The following is an 18,931-nucleotide window of genomic DNA, read 5'->3' on the forward strand; positions in this document are numbered from 1 at the left end:
TTTTTAGCAGTAAAAATGTGTTTTGTAGTCGAGCTGCTGATTTAAAACGTCCAAAGCCTGACACTTGTAAGAGTCGCTGTATAAAAGGGAGCATTGAAGTCATCGGTTCTTTAGTTTATAACAGTTTTATTAACAATCATTAGCAGTTTTTTAATGGGGAATATAAGGGGTGTTTAATACAACGAATATTAAAAACAAAAAAAATGAAGCCGGGTAGTTTTTAAAACGTTGTGTAATTTATTACATGTAGTGTATTTATCTATACATTTAAATTAATAAATATATAAAACATATTACATTTAAATCATTGTTTATTTTATATTATTAAGTACTTTGTATTTGACTAAAAACGTTTATTAAAAAAATAAACTATCATCAGCTTGGTTTGTAACACTTTTATTATGAAATGAAAACTACAACATCGTAACCGGAAGTTATCATACGTGAGCGATTGGAATCAGGAAGTGGAATTGTAATGTACTATTTTGATTGAGCCCGACGCTATTTTAATCAAGTAAATTGGAGGTTTAAAATGGGGCTTTTTGGAAAAACACAAGAGAAACCACCGAAGGACCTTGTAAGTAAATGCATCGTTTGTATTGGGTGACGGGATTTAACGGTGTCCTTTACATTGTTTAATCGCTATTGATAGCAGGCCTACAGATCCCCCTTTGATAATGTTAGTTGACTGCTTGGTTAATCACATGTCAATGCTTATTTATCAAGTTAAATTAAACAAGACACTTTTAAGCTATATCTACTACTATGATACTTGGGCTGTTTTGGAAATCCAAACAAAAAAAACTGCTCTGAACGCTGTTAATTAAATCTAACGTTAGCTACAACAGGTATTTGACTTCTTATGTTAACTTAATCTCTTTTACATAGATCAATGAATGGTCTCTTAAAATCAGGAAAGAAATGAGGGTTATTGACAGACAAATCCGAGGTGAGCCCATAATAAAAATAAACAATCCTACTTTTGAATATATGTTGTTTATTAAACAAATTACTGCTTATTCTAATCTTGTAATTAGATTGATACGTTTTTACCATGTCATGATTGTATTATATTAAAAATGAATATAGGTACATTAGCTGCAATGATGTACATTTTCTGATTTTCATGAAGATATTCAAAGAGAGGAGGAGAAGGTGAAGCGGTCCATCAAGGATGCAGCTAAGAAAGGACAGAAAGATGTCTGCATCATTCTTGCCAAAGAGATTATTCAGTCAAAAAAAGCTATAAACAAACTGTATGCCTCAAAAGCCCAAATGAACTCTGTGCTTCTCAGTATGAAGAATCAGTTAGGTGAGTATAGTTGTTGTGTATCTGCAGACCCCACAGCAACAGTTAACATATGGTGTACACTAAATATCAGTAATAGTATAATTTACATATATTAGAAACACTTATGTCTCCTTACAGCTGTATTAAGAGTAGCTGGTGCCTTGCAGAAGAGCACAGAGGTCATGAAGGCCATGCAAAGCCTGGTTAAAATCCCAGAGATTCAAGCCACGATGAGAGAACTCTCAAAAGAAATGATGAAGGTCAGAAACCAACATTGTTTTTCCAGTGTTAAAAGTTGACTTTAAATCAATATAGTACACAGTTTGGACTTATTGTGCATGATTTATTTGGCTCATGTCATAAAGACCTGTTATCCTTCAACACTGATGTCCACAGGCCGGTATTATAGAGGAAATGCTGGAGGATACACTAGGGGGTATGGAGGATGAAGAGGAGATGGAGGAAGCAGCAGAGGCTGAGGTTGACAAGATACTATTTGAGATTACAGCTGGTAAAGAACCTCACAAACCACACCCACAATTTGCACTGCGATTATCATTTTCCAGCTCTCTTGATTTTGCCAAGTGGTTGATGTCCTTATAGAAGCTCTTGTTCAAGTTCATCACAATTTCTTTTTTGCTTTGCTACATAACAGGTGCTCTTGGTAAAGCTCCCAGCAAAGTTACGGATGCCCTTCCTGATCCAGGGCTAGATGGGGCCACAGCACCTTCAGAAGAAGAGGAGGAAGAGGAAGATATCGAGGAGATGCAGTCCAGGCTAGCAGCGCTGAGAAGCTAGAAGACCTTTTTTCACATTCAAGCTTTATAGGCATAGACAACAACACCATTTCTCATGTCCTCTGTTGTTATTCTAACTCTTAAGGACATTGGGAATTTTGGTCTGATAAATTTAGGGCTAAATTCTAACGGCACATAAGACGAACAGAATTTGGAGTGGATATAGCAGAGACAAAATTACTCTTGATTACATACTGTAGAAGAAAAAACAATCTTTTATGTTATCAAATGGACGGCATTTTCAGATACAGAAAGATAGCAAGCTGACTTTTTTAAACCAATTCACTACATTTAAAGGCCATTTTGTTTAATTCAATGCCTATAGCTTAGCAGCTTGTCCAAGGAGGTGTTGTGCAGTGGTGTCATATCGGTGTTGGTCTTTGTCATTCTGTCTATTCTGTCCAATTTGCTGTTTTACTCAAGCCTTAAATAGGCAAAGTGAATAGTTCTTTCCTGTATCTGGTAAATTGATTTTACTTGAGGGGGACACATTCATGGAAGCCATCACTTGTAAATCTTGTAAAAATAATGAAAAATTAAAATATTGCTGTTTGCATTGTTATTTTATAAGTAAACACTCCCTTATAGATTCAGTGTGTGTTATACGAGAGTAAACAGGCTTTCAGAATAATGGAGTGGTTGTGATCAATAACTGGCTTGTTTTTTGCAGCTGGATTGTTATCACACCAGATGTGTTGGACTTAAATGGTTCAGTTGTTGTTTTGTTCTGTCTCTGTTAATGCCTGGTATGATTCAAATGAATCATCTTATGTTTGTGTGTTATTTACATGGGTGTTTTTATCACGCCTTTGCTAGTTGAGTAAGATGTACAATCATTTTGCATAACTGAGTTCAAAAAGTCCCAATAACAGTTCAACATGGCTTTAAAAGCACATCATATAAAATGCTACAATAGCTTTTTATAGAAAGGTGTAAATGTACACACGGTTCTTTAAATGGGGTCATGGTGTATGTTACGTTTATTGGCTGAGTATTGACTTTGCTTTAATTAAATATCTACATAAGAAAACAACTGTCCCCAGTAAGACAAAATTATCATTTAGCTTCAAGACTACATTTTTAGTATGGCATGTCAAATTAATCAAACCCTGGCGGTGTTAAGTACAAAAATTCCGCCCAGATCCACATGTAATATGTTAAGTCTAATCATTTATAATTTCCAGAATGAACCAGATTATTTGGTTGTTTTACTTCATTTGAGACCATGGTTAAATGTGGGGAAAATGTGCACAAACATCTGTACATAAGAAAAATTGTGTTGATAACACTAATAAATTTGACAGACAAAGGAGTCATTTCAGAGCCAATTAAACCATATTGTGATCTCTATAACTATCTCATAGTCATAACAGAGTTGGATCAGCCAAGTTTCATTTTTCGTTTGCAACCTGCTTGCATTCCTAGTGGATTGATTTCACCTTTTCTCAATCTCTCTCTGTTTGACCACCTCCTGCACCACTCATCCAAAGCTTTATGTAAGGAAACCAGATATCTTAAGTGTCTTTTGAACGGGAATCTAGGTTACTTGCCCCTATGAAAGCTCGTTATTGTTTCACATGCTTTCAAACTTTATTACAAAAAACTTTGTTCCCCACAGATTTAGTAAATATGAGAATTATATTATTGCATTATTTATTTTTTGTATGGTAATAAAATGCACCACCCCAAGTTAACTGTCCGGGCATCATATGATGTAATTGCCCAAACATGTTTACAGTATCCATATTACATATTACAATGCATTTATATTGATATAACAAAGGCACTATAAGAGACCCCAGTAAATAATTGCACATTATATTATGTGTAATAAAAGCCTGTAATAAATAGCCATACAACTAGATTGCTTGTAGGCGATCTCAATGTATCCCAATGACAATTGTATTTATGTGGCATTATTTGTCATATATAAAATGATGTTCATTGGGTCCTATCACAACTTTACATTTAATGATTTTGTCGTGGTCATTATTTATAATCGTCCGTAACTGCACGAGAGCGCGTGCGCCGCCGCTTCTATCAAACGTTGAAGTGCCGACGACAGTCTCGCAGGAAACTCCTCCCTGTTGACAACACACACGCTGCTCTCATAGCGCAATGGTCTCCTGGATTATTTCTAGGCTTGTGGTGTAAGTCTTTATTTTGCTCTTAAAAACTATTGTTCTTGGTATGATTGACAGTTTAATGCTCTTCATGTGACTATGTTGTTTTGCTACCTTTTTGGAGCGAAAGCGCGAGGGCTTTGGGGGTTACTCTTTATTATAGGGTGAATAGGATCACATTGATTTGAAATGGTTATTTTAAAGGCCCGATTCTGTCCGGTTGATCTTGTATGTCTATCTATATTACAAAGACTTAGTTAATATAACAGACCTTCGGTTCGCAGAAATAAACACGAGACAAAACCAAATGGCACGGTATTGTGAATTATTTACATTCAGTTTATTCTGAGATGTTGAAACAATTTATTTGATTTACGCTTAATGATAATTGCATTATATAAATTAGGTGGAAATTCATAATGTAGTTGTTGGAAATCTTGAGGTCTTTCATGTATGTATAGAAAGACAATAGGATAGGTCAACCATCTGATGACCACCGATCTGTTCAGTACCCCCCATCTAAATAGAGAGACAGCTTGAGCGTGCCGTCTAAATACATTACATCAATTTCATTAGCCTGTCTGTTTTAGTTGAGTATATTTTAACGATTTTATCTGTGCTTTTTTATGAAATTGTGTGAATATTGTTCTGCTATAGCACTTTCATTTCAGCCCGCTTGCTGTGTGTGCAAAATCTCCAAATAGCTTTTCAATTCATTTTAGATCCCAATATCCGATGTCATTGCGCGTAGCCTATGTTAACACTTGCGCAGTAAATTTGGATACGAGGCGATTCTTAAAATAGACAACAAACATATGTTTTGGTTGGTGTGTCCTAGATAGGCTGAAGTGGACTTTGTTTAGTTGAAAGTGTTTTGTGGGTCCCTGTATCGTGGTTATAGAACCGGTTTGTGAGTCGGCCATTCGATCAGGTCAGAGGCGCAGCTGTTGCGGAGCTGGTTGACTCGGACTAAGTTAAAATTCACAGGTGCAGGTCACTTGTTTTATTATCTAGCCTTTTTAGAACCACCCGTTTTAACAGGTTTAACATAATCAGCTGCGCCACAAGCAAACAGCATTGTCCCGTCCACTTGCTTCTGATCTTTTTTGCGCCCTTCACACGAGCGTTCACTTGACGCGTCTATTTTTATCTAGCATGCAGAATGTAAACTTGGAATATAAACGGGGTCGTGCAGATCTCTGTCGCCTGAAGAGGTGCAACAGTGTCGATTTATGCAAGAATGATAATGTCCTGCTGAATTAATGAGACTCCAGGCGCGTTACTAAAGTGCAGTTATCTCAAATATCAGTAATGGAAAGGGTGTGGAGCGCGAGTTCCTTTCAGAGATCTGGAGATGTGGTTTTTGTTCTTATGCAATAGGCCTTTTGTTATTTCAATCCCATATGATACAGTTGTTGTTGTTATTATTTCTCTCACAAAGAAGTATAAAATCTTATGAAAACAAGAAGGTGTTTCCTAAAGAGGTGCATGCACTGATGATGAGGTAATCTAAGATTTAAGCAGTGATGTCACATTTTACTCCAGTATATGTTTACAGGGGAGGTTAAGGCCAATTTCTGCATGAAAAGAAATGTCTTGTCAACAAAATGTGCATATTGGCTAGAGAAATCACATTGTTACAGAGGAAAGTCACCTATGGGGCATGCAGATTTGAGAAGAACACCTTTAAAAAAAACATAATCATGAGTTTAAAAAGCAATTTTGAACAGATTGTCTGGATTTAATATGTATTACATGCCTTTTCAATATGTAGGCTTAAAAGCAAAGCAATCAATGCAAATAAAAGCAAAACTGAAAAGGTAAAAAACATATGTTTTTGTGGCAATAGGCATTGTAATTAATTGAAATTCAAAACACGTACTCGCTTCACTTTACATTTATTTTTATAAGTAAAAAAAATCAAAATATAGCTTACACAAATGTATCCCATTTACATGTACATGTTTATTCAGCAGACACTTTATTCAAGACTTTCCAATAAGGTTGCATGTAACATTTTGTCTTAAGAGCTAACAAAATATAATATTTTAGTATGCTGTATAGAAATACGGTAGAACGTTTTATTTTACCATTATTTTAAATTGTCTTTAAAACCAACTTAGAAAATACAAGCAAACATTGGATTTGGATTTACGTCTCCAGAGCAAAATGATAACTTTCTGAAAGCAAGCATCCTCCATCTCAATACCATTAAACACGCCTATCTATATTCTATTCATCTCAAGTCTGTTTTTTGTATCTTTCGCAGGCTCATATTTGGTACCCTTTACCCAGCGTATTCATCATATAAAGCTGTAAAATCTAAAGATGTACGAGAATACGTAAGTATATTTTCCAGCAGTTAATCGATTCAGCTCTTTTACCTCAATGTTTATTGCCTCTCTTACTTGCCTTCTCATTCCCGTTATTCATGATATTGTTTTATTTAAAACAGGTGAAATGGATGATGTACTGGATAATATTTGCACTTTTTACAACAGTTGAAGTATTTACAGATATCTTTTTGTGCTGGTAAGTACATTATGCCCTTACCGATTCTGTCATGTCCTGCTATTAAAATCGACTCATATTTTTAATTCAGCTGATGCTTTGTCATGTGGGTTGCATCCGGCATGACACATAATACCATGATTGTATTTTATTGTCCTTTGAAGGCTCCCATTCTACTATGAACTCAAAATTGCCTTTGTGGTGTGGTTACTTTCCCCGTACACAAAAGGATCCAGTGTGCTTTATAGAAAATGTGTGCACCCCACACTGTCCTCTAAGGAGAAGGTAACATATTAAAAATTTTTGTGAAATCAATGGATGAGCTCAGTTTTCTTTTCTTTGTAATTAAAAACAATTTGGATGAAACATCAAAGGAGCATTTTTATTCAAGAGAGTATATTGTAGGAAAATTTGTACTGTGAAATGAGTCATCAAGATTTTTGGAAAAAAGATTAAATGTTAAACTGAATTATCTGCAAGATAGTTTTGTCTCACATAGAGGTCTGACTGACAAATACAACAGTTATGGTTTGTTCTGATCTCACATGTTGTTTAGGGGTGCGGTTATCATACAGTACATTAATAGACAAACATAAAAATGTATTTATACAGAGCAAATGTTCAAATACATTAAACTTAGTGTATTATGACCAGTGTTGGGTAAGTTACTCTGAAAAAGTAATTAATTTCTAGTTACTAATTACATATTCAATAGTGTAATTAGATTACTGTACAAATTACTCTCTCCAAAAAGTATTTAATCACTTATTACTAATTACTTTCTATATCCTATATCAACCTTGATTAGTTAAGTGATTCAAGGATAGATATGAAACGGCTCTTTTAATTCACTCAAATAAATAATATTAAACTACATAAAGTACTCTTATTAACTGACCAAAGTATTACAAATGTGAGAATTATACATTAAAGCACAGATTTTAAAGTTAGACTTTGAATTTTGATGTCAATTCCACTATTGCACACACAAATATTACACAGTATTTAGTTTAATTACATCAAAAGTAACTAATGAAATTACAGAAAAACTAAGAGTAATCCCTTACTTTACATTTTCAAGGGAAAAGTAATTAAATTACAGTAACTAATTACTTAGTAACTAGTCACACCCAACACTGATTATGACTAATACCTATTTATTGTTCCAGATGTTTTATTTAGAAGGCAGCATCATTAACAGCCATGTTTTTAATGTGAACAACTGGAATTGTTTGAGCTGGTGGGCGATTCTGAGGAAATGTACATTTGATTCTTTTTCCCGTAACCCATTTCAGTTCCCTGGTTGACCGACAATGAGCGGCCTTAAGGAGATCTGTGATTTTCCTGTCTTTCCTCTCCTCTTTATTTTTGTGTCAGGAAATTCGTCACAGGGACAAACTATAATCACAATAAACAGAAATCTAAATCTACTGAAATGATGCAGACAGAGTAGAGAGACGTTAAACAGTGAATTTCACTTCAGTCATACGGTCTAAGTGAAGAAGTCTTTCTTTATGACCTTTTTTTCAGGACATTGATGAATATCTTTGCCAAGCAAAAGATAAAAGCTATGACACTCTGATGCATTTTGGAAGGAAAGGACTTAATGTGGCGGCAACGGCTGCAGTAATGGCTGCCTCCAAGGTAGTTTTCTAATATATTCACCTCACCTTGCTGCCATGTAGGAAATATTTATTTATTGCATGTATGGATTGTTAAGATTAAAAAACATTATTTTGATGTAACACTTTTCTGATACAGTTTAACAATCCATAAGCTGGTGTATTCATGCATTTGGTTGATGCTATTATTTAAAACATAGTGTATTAAGGCTAGGGATTTTGATTGCTGTTTCCTGGATATCAAATTTATAATGTTGGTGTTGTAAACACCATGCTTTAAGTTACTACAATAACAGTAAAATGCTGGTAGTAATCATATAATATTTGTAAAGTAGTGCTAGTCAAATAAACCAAACACCCACTCAAAGTCATGCACATTCAACAAAACATCTGTATAAATAAAATCTTCAAAGCTTGAATGTATTTAGACATTCTTTAAAACCTGACACCATGTTCACAATCCAGGGCCAGGGCGTTCTTTCAGAGCGGCTCCGGAGTTTCAGTATGCAGGACCTGTCAGCCTTCCAGGATGAAGGCCAAGCAACAAACCAGAGTTCTGTTTCCACTCAACCCGCATCTGCACAGCACAGAACGCGTACTATGATGCGCAGCAAATCTGAGACTGGTTACAGCAAGGGTAAGCGTACCAAAACATTCCTCAATCCTTTGAGGATCCTACCATCAACCCATCATGTGTCCGCTAATCCTAATTGTTTGAGCTGCTTGTCTCATTATTCTTTACATGTAATTAAGGAATACAGAAATCCTTAACTTGTAACCAATGTCTTGAGTGAAGGCATGTCAAGGAAAGTTTAATGTTCTCTGCTTACTTTTATTTATACTGTAACTGTTGATCCGAACAGATACACTTGAGTTGCAAGCTAGTTCAGAACAACAATCAACACACTATTGAACAAAGTAGATATTTGAAATGAAGCAGATGTTCTATCATTGATCCAGAAGAGACCATAGAGGTGCTTTAATAAATGGCAATCTGTAACTTTTCTTGGTTAAAAATAAACAAAGAGCCATTACTAAACAAGTACATAAAAAAGGTACGATTTTGCACGAAATGTCAGTGTGACGTCATTTGACTGAAACGCCATATATATATAAATACGTGACGTAACCTGCAATTTTATCTTTCAAACAGAGATGGCGATATAGAGGTAAAAGATACATATCGCAGCTTTAAAGAAGTTCGTGATCTCATGAAATACAAGAGCGTGTGTTGAAAACATTTATGAAAACATAACTTCATGAACTTGAAACATTTTCCCTAGTCATTTATAAACAAGATGAAGATATAAATAGCTGATGAAATGCTTTGAGTTTAAGTAGAAAGCAAGCTCTGGGTATTTTCCCTTTCTACATTTTCTTAAATTCTGATGACAATGAAGAATTTTCCGTTATACAGGAAGAGATTAGCCAGGGAAAACAGGCTTTCCTTCTAACAAGTTTCCTGTTAAAGTTTATAGACGTGAGAAGCCCAACATTGTTTAAAAATGCTGCACATCAAAATGTACTAGAATTTCCTTCCTGTGCGGAAGGAAGTGTATTGTCTACACCAACAGTTTGTTAGCAGCGTTGTCTTTTACACAAAGCCTAAACTAATTATTTTGTTGATTAAAACCTGTATATGACTCTTTTGACTGTGGAACACAAAGGAAGATATTTTGAGAAATGTCTCCGTGGTTTTGTGTCCAATGGAAGTCAATGGGCGTCAAGTGTTGTTTGTTTACCAGTGTTCTTTAAAATATCTTATTTTGTGTTCTGCAGAAGTAAAAAAAGTCATACAAGTTTGGAATGACACAAAGATGAGTAAATGATGAAAGAATTTTCATTTTTGGGTCTTTCAGCCTTCCATAATGACATGTCAACTCAATATTAAATTAAACATGAACCACAACCAAAGTCACAGTTTGTGAACTGATGCCCTGTTGTCACGATACAGGCCATGATTTTGACATTACCGAGTACGAGGTGTTGAACCCCTCTATGGAGCCTCCCTGCCCTTTGACCTCCACACCCGCCCCAACGCAGCCTGACCCCATGACTCCACCACTTTTCCTCCCTGAGTCCTTCCAGGATAAACTTGCACCTTCACCTCCCTCTTCACCTGTAGCCCCAGATGAGCCTCTGGATAAAGGGAAGGAGGGATATGCCCCTACAGGGTCACCCCAACTCAGATTTAAGAGGCGTGCCCCTGAGGTACCCCCTTTTTTTAGCTGTTGACTTGCCTGGCTGCACTGATGGTCTGTTAGCTTTGTTGTGACTAACTCACTCAACCACTTACCAATGCAGCTGTTTAAGCAGCAGTCAACAGAAGATTTGTCTTTGTGTTAGTCTGACACTCTTACCCAACGTAGACCATCTGAGACATTACGGCTGGCTGGCATTTGGTTATGGCAAGTAATAGGAGAGTGATGGTGACTCAAGTCTCTTACACACGCCTATTTAGTTGGTCACAAATATAACACATTGCACCCTAATTGATTGGATTTAAAGCTGTTAGAGGAATGGGTATATGATAACTTGTAGTCTGTCATTAGGAATTACTGTTAATGTGCTAGTTCACCCAAAAAATTAAATTCTGTCATCATTTTCTCACGCTCGTCATTTCATACTTATATGACATTCTTTTTCTGCAGAGCACAAAATATGTTTTGAAAAATGTTGGTAAGCGAACAACGGTGGTACCCATTCACTTCTATTGTACGGACACCAAATCAATGCAAGTCAATGGGTAACCGGTGTTCAGTTACCAACCAAAAATATCTTAAAATGTAAATACAAAATATATTTATTTACCTCATGTGACTCTATATGATTTTTTTCTTCTGTGGAACCCAAGAGAAGAGATTTTGAGAAATGGTTTTGTGTCCATACTGTACAATGGAAGTCAATGGGGACCAATGTTGTTTAGTTACAATGTTCTTCAAAATATAAGCTATACAGGTTTGAGCTGATATGAAAGTGAGTAAATGATGAAAGAATTTTGGGGTGAACTATCCCTTTAAGCATCTTGAGGAAGAAAATTACAAGTTACTTTAATACAATAAAAGAATAGTTCACCATATGTTGTTTTCTCCATGGAGAAAATTAGACTAGCTAGAATGTTTACACTGCTAGGTATCCCTACAGTGAAGTGAATAAGAAGTTAAAAGATCCTAATGACCGAAACAATAAATATCATTAAATCATTAATTTGTGTGCTATAATATTGTGTTTCATGCTTTAGATTTAATACAACCATTCACGTTGATTGTTGAAAAGATCTGCTTGATTTTTTGGAAAGTTATACGATTTGGAACGAGGTTGAATAAGTACTGTAATGTAATGACAGTAATGTAACGTTTAGGTGAACTATTCCTTAAATCATGGGTGTCCAAAACTGTCCTGTAGTGCAGTGCTTTTCAACCAGGGGGCCTCAAGAAACTTCCAAGCGCTCCTCAAGTTGACAAAAATATTTAAAAAGACAAAAATATCAAATCAAAATATCTTTAAGTGGTCTTTAAATGTTAGGGGGCCTGGAGGTCAGGGAGGTTAATATCCACTGCTGTAGTATACATACAGCTTATAATAGACTTTCGCTTGCTTTAGGTGAGTTTGCTCTGCAGGACCGTTGGACACTTGCTTTTAACAGACATGTTCAGAAATGGACATATCTTGCTCTCACCTGTTGACCTGAGCCTGTTATAATGTCTACTGTGTTTGTGAACAGTAAACGTGCACATATTGTAGCTCTCTTCTTTAACCTGTTATCTGTATAACAGACCTAATTCTGTTGACATCATCTCATATCGTCATTTCTTAGCCTCCTCCTAGAACCCTGAGACCCGTCACCCGATCCAGATCAAAGACCGCCCTCTCTTCAGACACTGAAGCCATGTGACTGTGTGCATATGCTCCGAAAGCGCTTTAGCTGTCCTACCTGCAACATGAGGAGACGCAATGAGAGAAGGCAGAGAAAAAAAAGGAATGCAGCCAAAACGTTAAAATATTCAAAAGCAGCCTTGCTCTGTAATGAGGTAACCAAAGCGATGCGCAACCTTTCGCTTTTGATCTTTGACACTTAATGGGAAGGGTATCCATTTACTGTAGGTAACGCACATACGTGTACTGCTGCTCCAAGACTCTTTTGGGGTTATTGAACGTGTTTTGTACATATTTACCGTATGTTTGATTGTAGGTCCTTTTATTTTGTTGATATTATTTTGGGAGAAAACAATGCATGCACGTCTCTGGTCCCCCATCCATAATCCATCCCGAGACAAACATTACGCTTTTTGTTTGTGAACATACAGTATAGGGTTAATTCTCAGTTTTGTTTGATGGTTAATGGGTGGGGTGTTGAGGGGTAAGTGAGTGTCAAAAACTCACATCTAAAGCAAGGAGAGTTAAGGTAGTTCTTTGTAAAAATATACTGCACTGATATAGTTGGTGTGTTTGGCCTCAAACAACGTTTATTTAATGATTTATGTATCAACAAATGCAAACATTTTTCTGCAGAGAGTGACCTTGGTGTTGATGGATTACAATACCAGTTATATTGTTGTGCACCTAAAATGATTTATGGTTTGAAATAGATTTTTTAAAAGTGCAATTATATAATGCAATTACAATAATAACAGAAATAATGAAAAAATTGTACTTTCAAATAGATAAACTTGATCAAAATCTGGTTAAGAATCGCTTACAGACAGCAATTAATTTCTCTATCATTATAATAAGGCATGCAGTGTTTTAAAGCATTTAGAAACATTTCAAAACCGTTTGATCAACAATAAATATGTTTTTGATTTTTTTTTCTTTTTTTTCTTTATCTGCATGGATTTACTTGACGATTTGAATGTGTTCCACATCTTTGGCCACAGTATTACTTACAGAGTTAAGTAGGCATTAGTGGTGCTTTGGTACGTCACTCACTGTGTGTAGTTTAACTCTTGTAGCATTCACATGGGGGAACTTGGTTATGGAAATGTCCAAACACTGTGCGTTTACACTGGCATGTACCACAGCTCGGTGTTGTGTATCATTCCTGATCGCAGCGGTGTGTTAAATGTGACGTGAGCTTCGATATGGCCTGAAGGGGGCAGCAGAGAATCAACCGTTTCAAATGGAAGTGGATACAACTGATGTTCTATATTTAGAGTGACAATGCTTAACGCTGTGAGAATGATGACAATCCTAATCTCATAAACAGACTTTGTAGAATCCAGGGTGTAACAAATATCTTTGAACAGTCTAAATGAAACTTTGGTATCAAACCTCACTGATAAATCTGCCTCAGGAATGTTTCTTTTATCATTGTATCACATATATATTTACACTTGTGATGTTCTTTACATTGTGACGTTAAAAGGTCATTTAAAGTGTAGAAACTTTCAAAAGGTCAATTCAATATTTAGCAGTGAATCTCAACAGACTGTCTGAAATTATTGCACTTTTGCATGTCACTGAGCATTTATTTGTTTTGCTTTAGGGAGATAAGGCTTTTTGACTTTTTGAGCATGGTAATTTGCAACTTTTGACTTTTACAGCGTAAAGAAACATTTTTACAGCTGTTAGAATGTTGCTAAACCGTTTCTTTACACAAGTCCTTTAAATTTTCTTCTCATGTGAAGACCAGTTTAGACTATTATCAAAATACGACCAAATTTACTATCAGCAAAAACGTGTAGAATATGAATCACAAGGTCGTTCTCTCTGAATCTGCAACATTAAAATGAGACATTTCAGATTTATGCTCAATCATGTCATGAAAAGAGGATTTATTTCAGGGACTTGAGGCTATGCCATTAAAGATTTTAAAAGCCCTGGCTTCTGTTCAAATTAAACTGAAGAATCATTCTTTTTTAAGCTGTTTGTTTTTGTGCCAGGTGGTTCAGAGCTGGTGAAAAAAGTGTCAAAATGTCACTTTAGGCACGTTCTTTAAACATTAAAACCATTGAAAAGTATTTCCATTTTTCCATACTGTAATATCTGGCAGGCCAGAATGTATCTCAATGGTCAAGGTCCTTTATTAAGAGTAAAAAAAGACAGAAATTATTGTAAAAAATGTAAATGACATTCAGCAAATAAAGGGTGAATGTGAAACCGTTTCGTGTGACTGCTTTCATTTAACTGCAATGTATCTATGATGAGATTCCATTTTCAAATGTTTCCTGTTATAAATACCAAGCTCCGGTTCTGGCCTGATGCTCTTCCCAGTCCAGCCAGACGCTTGTGATGATGGGCAATTCACCTGATGACAACTACAGCCACAACCAACAGTCATCCAGAACCAGAATAATATTGGACAGACTTAAATATCTTTTTCCTATCCTCACTAGTTCTTTCTTCTTTTCACTAACCAGCCCGGCGAACTATTTCCGATGAATCTCACAGTTTACAGTAATTATTCTCTCTGTAGTTGCATACATCATAATCAAAAAATGATTATGATGTATGTGAAGCTGCTTTGCAACATGAAAATTGTGAAAAACGCTATATAAATAAAATTGACTTTTTTTTATAAAATACAAACACAACTATATAGCATAAAATTTGAGAACTACAGTAGAATATTCAATGGGCTGTAAGAAACACATCTCTAATGTCTTGAAAGCTTTATTTATTGTTAGACAGTGTATAGTAAATTGTTAATTAAATAGCACACAAAACACATTTGTTTAATGTAGAACAGAAATGTGGATATGATAATTATATATTGTCTATTTGTCATTGATGTGTTTCACACTTTTAGGTTAACTCTGTCATGGTACTTCTGGTAGGGATCATTGAGGTACCAGTTTCTTCTTTTCCAGAAGGACGTAGTCATTTTATCCAACAGTTTACATTGAGTTTTATTACAGAATACATGTTCTCTCAGACGCTTCTTTCTGGCTGCTGACTTTTTCCACAGCTTTTTCTTGTATCCAGCCTACAAAAACAGAGACAATTAAAGATGAAACATAGAGGACAGACTAAGGTTTATCCTATAGGGCTGCAAGACATATCGAAATATCTCTAAAAAAGTGCATTCTGCAGCGTGTATATTGTAATAAATGAATATTAATGAATGATTTTAATACTGTTTTAATAATAGATGAACATGTTTTAGGTTGATGCAGATACGTTTTTGAGAGAGGGATGCTTTCCCAGTTCTTAAATATTTTAATAGCCTATATTTTATATAATATTTTATTATAATGTGAATTATTTTTACAAACTTTAAGCATTATTGTATTGCATATTACAAACCCGATTCCAAAAAAGTTGGGACACTGTACAAATTGTGAATAAAAACAGAATGCAATGATGTGGAAGTTTCAAATTTCAATATTTTATTCAGAATACAACATAGATGACATATCAAATGTTTAAACCAGGGGTGTCCAATGTCGGTCCTGGAGGGCCACTGTCCTGCAGAGTTTAGCTCCAACTTGGCTCAACACACCTGTTTGGAAGTTTCTAGTCTGCTTTGTGAGACCTTGATTAGCTGTTCAGGTGTGTTTGATTAATGTTGAAGCTAAACTTTGCAGGACACCGGCCCTCCAGGACTGGCTTTGGACACCCCTGGTTTAAACTGAGAGAATGTATCATTTTAAGGGAAAAATAAGTTGATTTTAAATTTCATGGCATCAACACATCTCAAAAAAGTTGGGACAAGGCCATGTTTACCACTGTGTGGCATCCCCTCTTCTTTTTATAACAGTCTGCAAACGTCTGGGGACTGAGGAGACAAGTTGCTCAAGTTTAGGAATAGGAATGTTGTCCCATTCTTGTCTAATACAGGCTTCTAGTTGCTCGACTGTCTTAGGTCTTCTTTGTCGCATCTTCCTCTTTATGATGCGCCAAATGTTTTCTATGGGTGAAAGATCTGGACTGCAGGCTGGCCATTTCAGTACCCGGATCCTTCTTCTACGCAGCCATGATGTTGTAATTGATGCAGTATGTGGTCTGGCATTGTCATGTTGGAAAATGCAAGGTCTTCCCTGAAAGAGACGACGTCTGGATGGGAGCATATGTTGTTCTAGAACTTGGATATACCTTTCAGCATTGATGGTGCCTTTCCAGATGTGTAAGCTGCCCATGCCACACGCACTCATGCAACCCCATACCATCAGAGATGCAGGCTTCTGAACTGAGCGCTGATAACAACTTGGGTTGTCCTTGTCCTCTTTAGTCCGGATGACATGGCGTCCCAGTTTTCCAAAAAGAACTTCAAATTTTGATTCGTCTGACCACAGAACAGTTTTCCACTTTGCCACAGTCCATTTTAAATGAGCCTTGGCCCAGAGAAAACGCCTGCGCTTCTGGATCATGTTTAGATATGGCTTCTTTTTTGACCTATAGAGTTTTAGCCGGCAACGGCGAATGGCACGGTGGATTGTGTTCACCGACAATGTTTTCTGGAAGTATTCCTGAGCCCATGTTGTGATTTCCATTACAGTAGCATTCCTGTATGTGATGCAGTGCCGTCTAAGGGCCCGAAGATCACGGGCATCCAGTATGGTTTTCCGGCCTTGACCCTTACGCACAGAGATTGTTCCAGATTCTCTGAATCTTTGGATGATATTATGCACTGTAGATGATGATAACTTCAAACTCTTTGCAATTTTTCTCTGAGAAACTCCTTTCTGATATTGCTCCACTATTTTTCGCCGCAGCATTGGGGGAATTGGTGATCCTCTGCCCATCTTGACTTCTGAGAGACACTGCCACTCTGAGTGGCTCTTTTTATACCCAATCATGTTGCCAATTGACCTAATAAGTTGCAAATTGGTCCTCCAGCTGTTCCTTATATGTACATTTAACTTTTCCGGCCTCTTATTGCTACCTGTCCCAACTTTTTTGGAATGTGTAGCTCTCATGAAATCCAAAATGAGCCAATATTTGGCATGACATTTCAAAATGTCTCACTTTCAACATTTGATATGTTATCTATATTCTATTGTGAATAAAATATAAGTTTATGAGATTTGTAAATTATTGCATTCCTTTTTTATTCACAATTTGTACAGTGTCCCAACTTTTTTGGAATCGGGTTTGTACATTATTTAGCAAGTTGTCACATTTATCTTCAATATCATGCAGCCCTAGTTTCTGACATTTTTCTAAATTAACATTCAAATAGTTCCATGATTTTGTCGACCCTGTAGGAAATTATGGAATAAATACGGAATAAGTACTCAGAAATCAAGGCAGCATCACAACTTACCTTTCTCCTCACCCACAGGCCACAGTGTAGCCTTAGAAACCTTTGTACAACAGACTTCACAGACTTCCTTTAGCCTTTTTTAATACTGTAGTATGTTAAGTTTCTACATGGCTGGAGCTTGAGGGAAGGGATGAGCGAGGTTACACTGCAGAACAGAAAAGTTGTTAACTTGATCGATTAAGCCTAGTCTATGTGCAGGGGTAGGATATCACCTTTTGTTGCTTGTACAATATAACCAAACACCTTTTGTATATGACATAAGACATTAAGATATATGTACCGATCCAGTAGAGCAGTCTGTTGGACAGTGTTATGAAGAGGCAGTGGTCTAAACACGTGTTTCTGCACTAGAGTTGAGAAGCGAGGGCTCTGATATGTGACTTTGACAGCTTTAGTGAGACAGTCTCTTCCCAACACCGACAGAGGTCTAAGCAAACCTAAACATCAGAAAAAAACAGCTGTAGTTTAGTTACAGTTACACAATTCTTGATGACAATACTACAACTAATACTAGATGTTCGGGGTTGTATTGTGTCCTAATTTACAATAACGCAATATACAATGACGTGCAAATATATGGATTATAATTAATTTACTATATTATAACTACTATAATGAATCGGTTGTTTCATAATTATTTAGGTACGGTAGTAAAACACAAAAATGAACACAGAACGTTCAAATAAAGACTTTTTCATTGTGAGCAATGCAATTTTATACTGAAAGGCATTAAAATCGAAGATCTCTGCATTCCAGCAGTCATCCGAGATTTTAATAACACGTCAGATAACTCAAACGTTGTCTACAAGGCATTATCAGCATTTCAGTAAATTGCTTTTTATCTTGTAAAACATAAAACTGTGCATTCTATACCTGGAAGTGCTTTTGTCAAGGTGGCCGCCATCTTAAACTCCACTGACGCATGAACAACAGTGCCCGGTTTGGACAAACAGAACGCGTTGCGAGAAAAGCGAAGTAAAAAGCTACAAGCAAAGCAACTGTATCTCTTAGGTCTTGCTCAGGCTGGTCTTTTTTTGGCTGTTACACTGATACATTTGCGATCTGTAAGTGACGGGGCTTTCTCACACTATGCTCCCAGACAATGGAATGTGCTTCCTTCCTATATCAGAGATGCTGAGGCTTTAAACATATTTAAATCGTACCTAAAAACATTTTTTTTAGGTTAGCTTTTTCTTGATAGTTTTACCAGATTATATTGGTTTTATGTAAAGTGCCTCGAGAAGCTGCTTAAAAGGCGCTATAAAATATCTATTGTTATTGTGTTATCTGGCGAACGAGAACCAAGAAAACCATTGGAATAAGACTCGGGACACTACATAAAAGGATTTTTTCAATTCTAATGGTAAACAGCTGATGGTTCA

At 36.2% G+C, this 18,931-nt stretch overlaps 3 protein-coding genes across 3 annotated transcripts; 2 read left to right on the forward strand and 1 right to left on the reverse strand.

Annotated features, from left to right (window-relative positions):
* The first annotated feature begins 445 nt into the window (after positions 1–445).
* chmp3 (charged multivesicular body protein 3) lies at positions 446–3,420 on the forward strand. Its single transcript, XM_057343453.1, has 6 exons — positions 446–577; positions 889–949; positions 1,133–1,312; positions 1,430–1,551; positions 1,688–1,802; positions 1,947–3,420. Exons 1-6 carry the CDS (start codon positions 533–535, stop codon positions 2,087–2,089), a joined length of 666 nt encoding a protein of 221 aa, XP_057199436.1. The 5' UTR covers positions 446–532; the 3' UTR covers positions 2,090–3,420.
* Positions 3,421–3,601: 181 nt separating this feature from the next.
* Positions 3,602–14,702, forward strand: reep1 (receptor accessory protein 1). The gene is made up of 8 exons (XM_057343470.1): positions 3,602–4,238; positions 6,481–6,553; positions 6,667–6,743; positions 6,887–7,007; positions 8,253–8,366; positions 8,810–8,981; positions 10,299–10,555; positions 12,162–14,702. Exons 1-8 carry the CDS (start codon positions 4,207–4,209, stop codon positions 12,237–12,239), a joined length of 924 nt encoding a protein of 307 aa, XP_057199453.1. The 5' UTR covers positions 3,602–4,206; the 3' UTR covers positions 12,240–14,702.
* Positions 14,703–14,924: 222 nt separating this feature from the next.
* On the reverse strand, positions 14,925–18,815 carry mrpl35 (mitochondrial ribosomal protein L35). Its single transcript, XM_057343457.1, is given in 4 exon segments — positions 14,925–15,269; positions 17,550–17,694; positions 17,830–17,986; positions 18,423–18,815. Coding segments are annotated over 4 exon segments (522 nt in total). The 5' UTR covers positions 18,454–18,815; the 3' UTR covers positions 14,925–15,080.
* Positions 18,816–18,931: the final 116 nt, after the last annotated feature.

The sequence above is a fragment of the Triplophysa rosa genome, linkage group LG10 (genome assembly GCF_024868665.1).
Source record: "Triplophysa rosa linkage group LG10, Trosa_1v2, whole genome shotgun sequence".
Lineage (NCBI taxonomy): Eukaryota > Metazoa > Chordata > Actinopteri > Cypriniformes > Nemacheilidae > Triplophysa > Triplophysa rosa.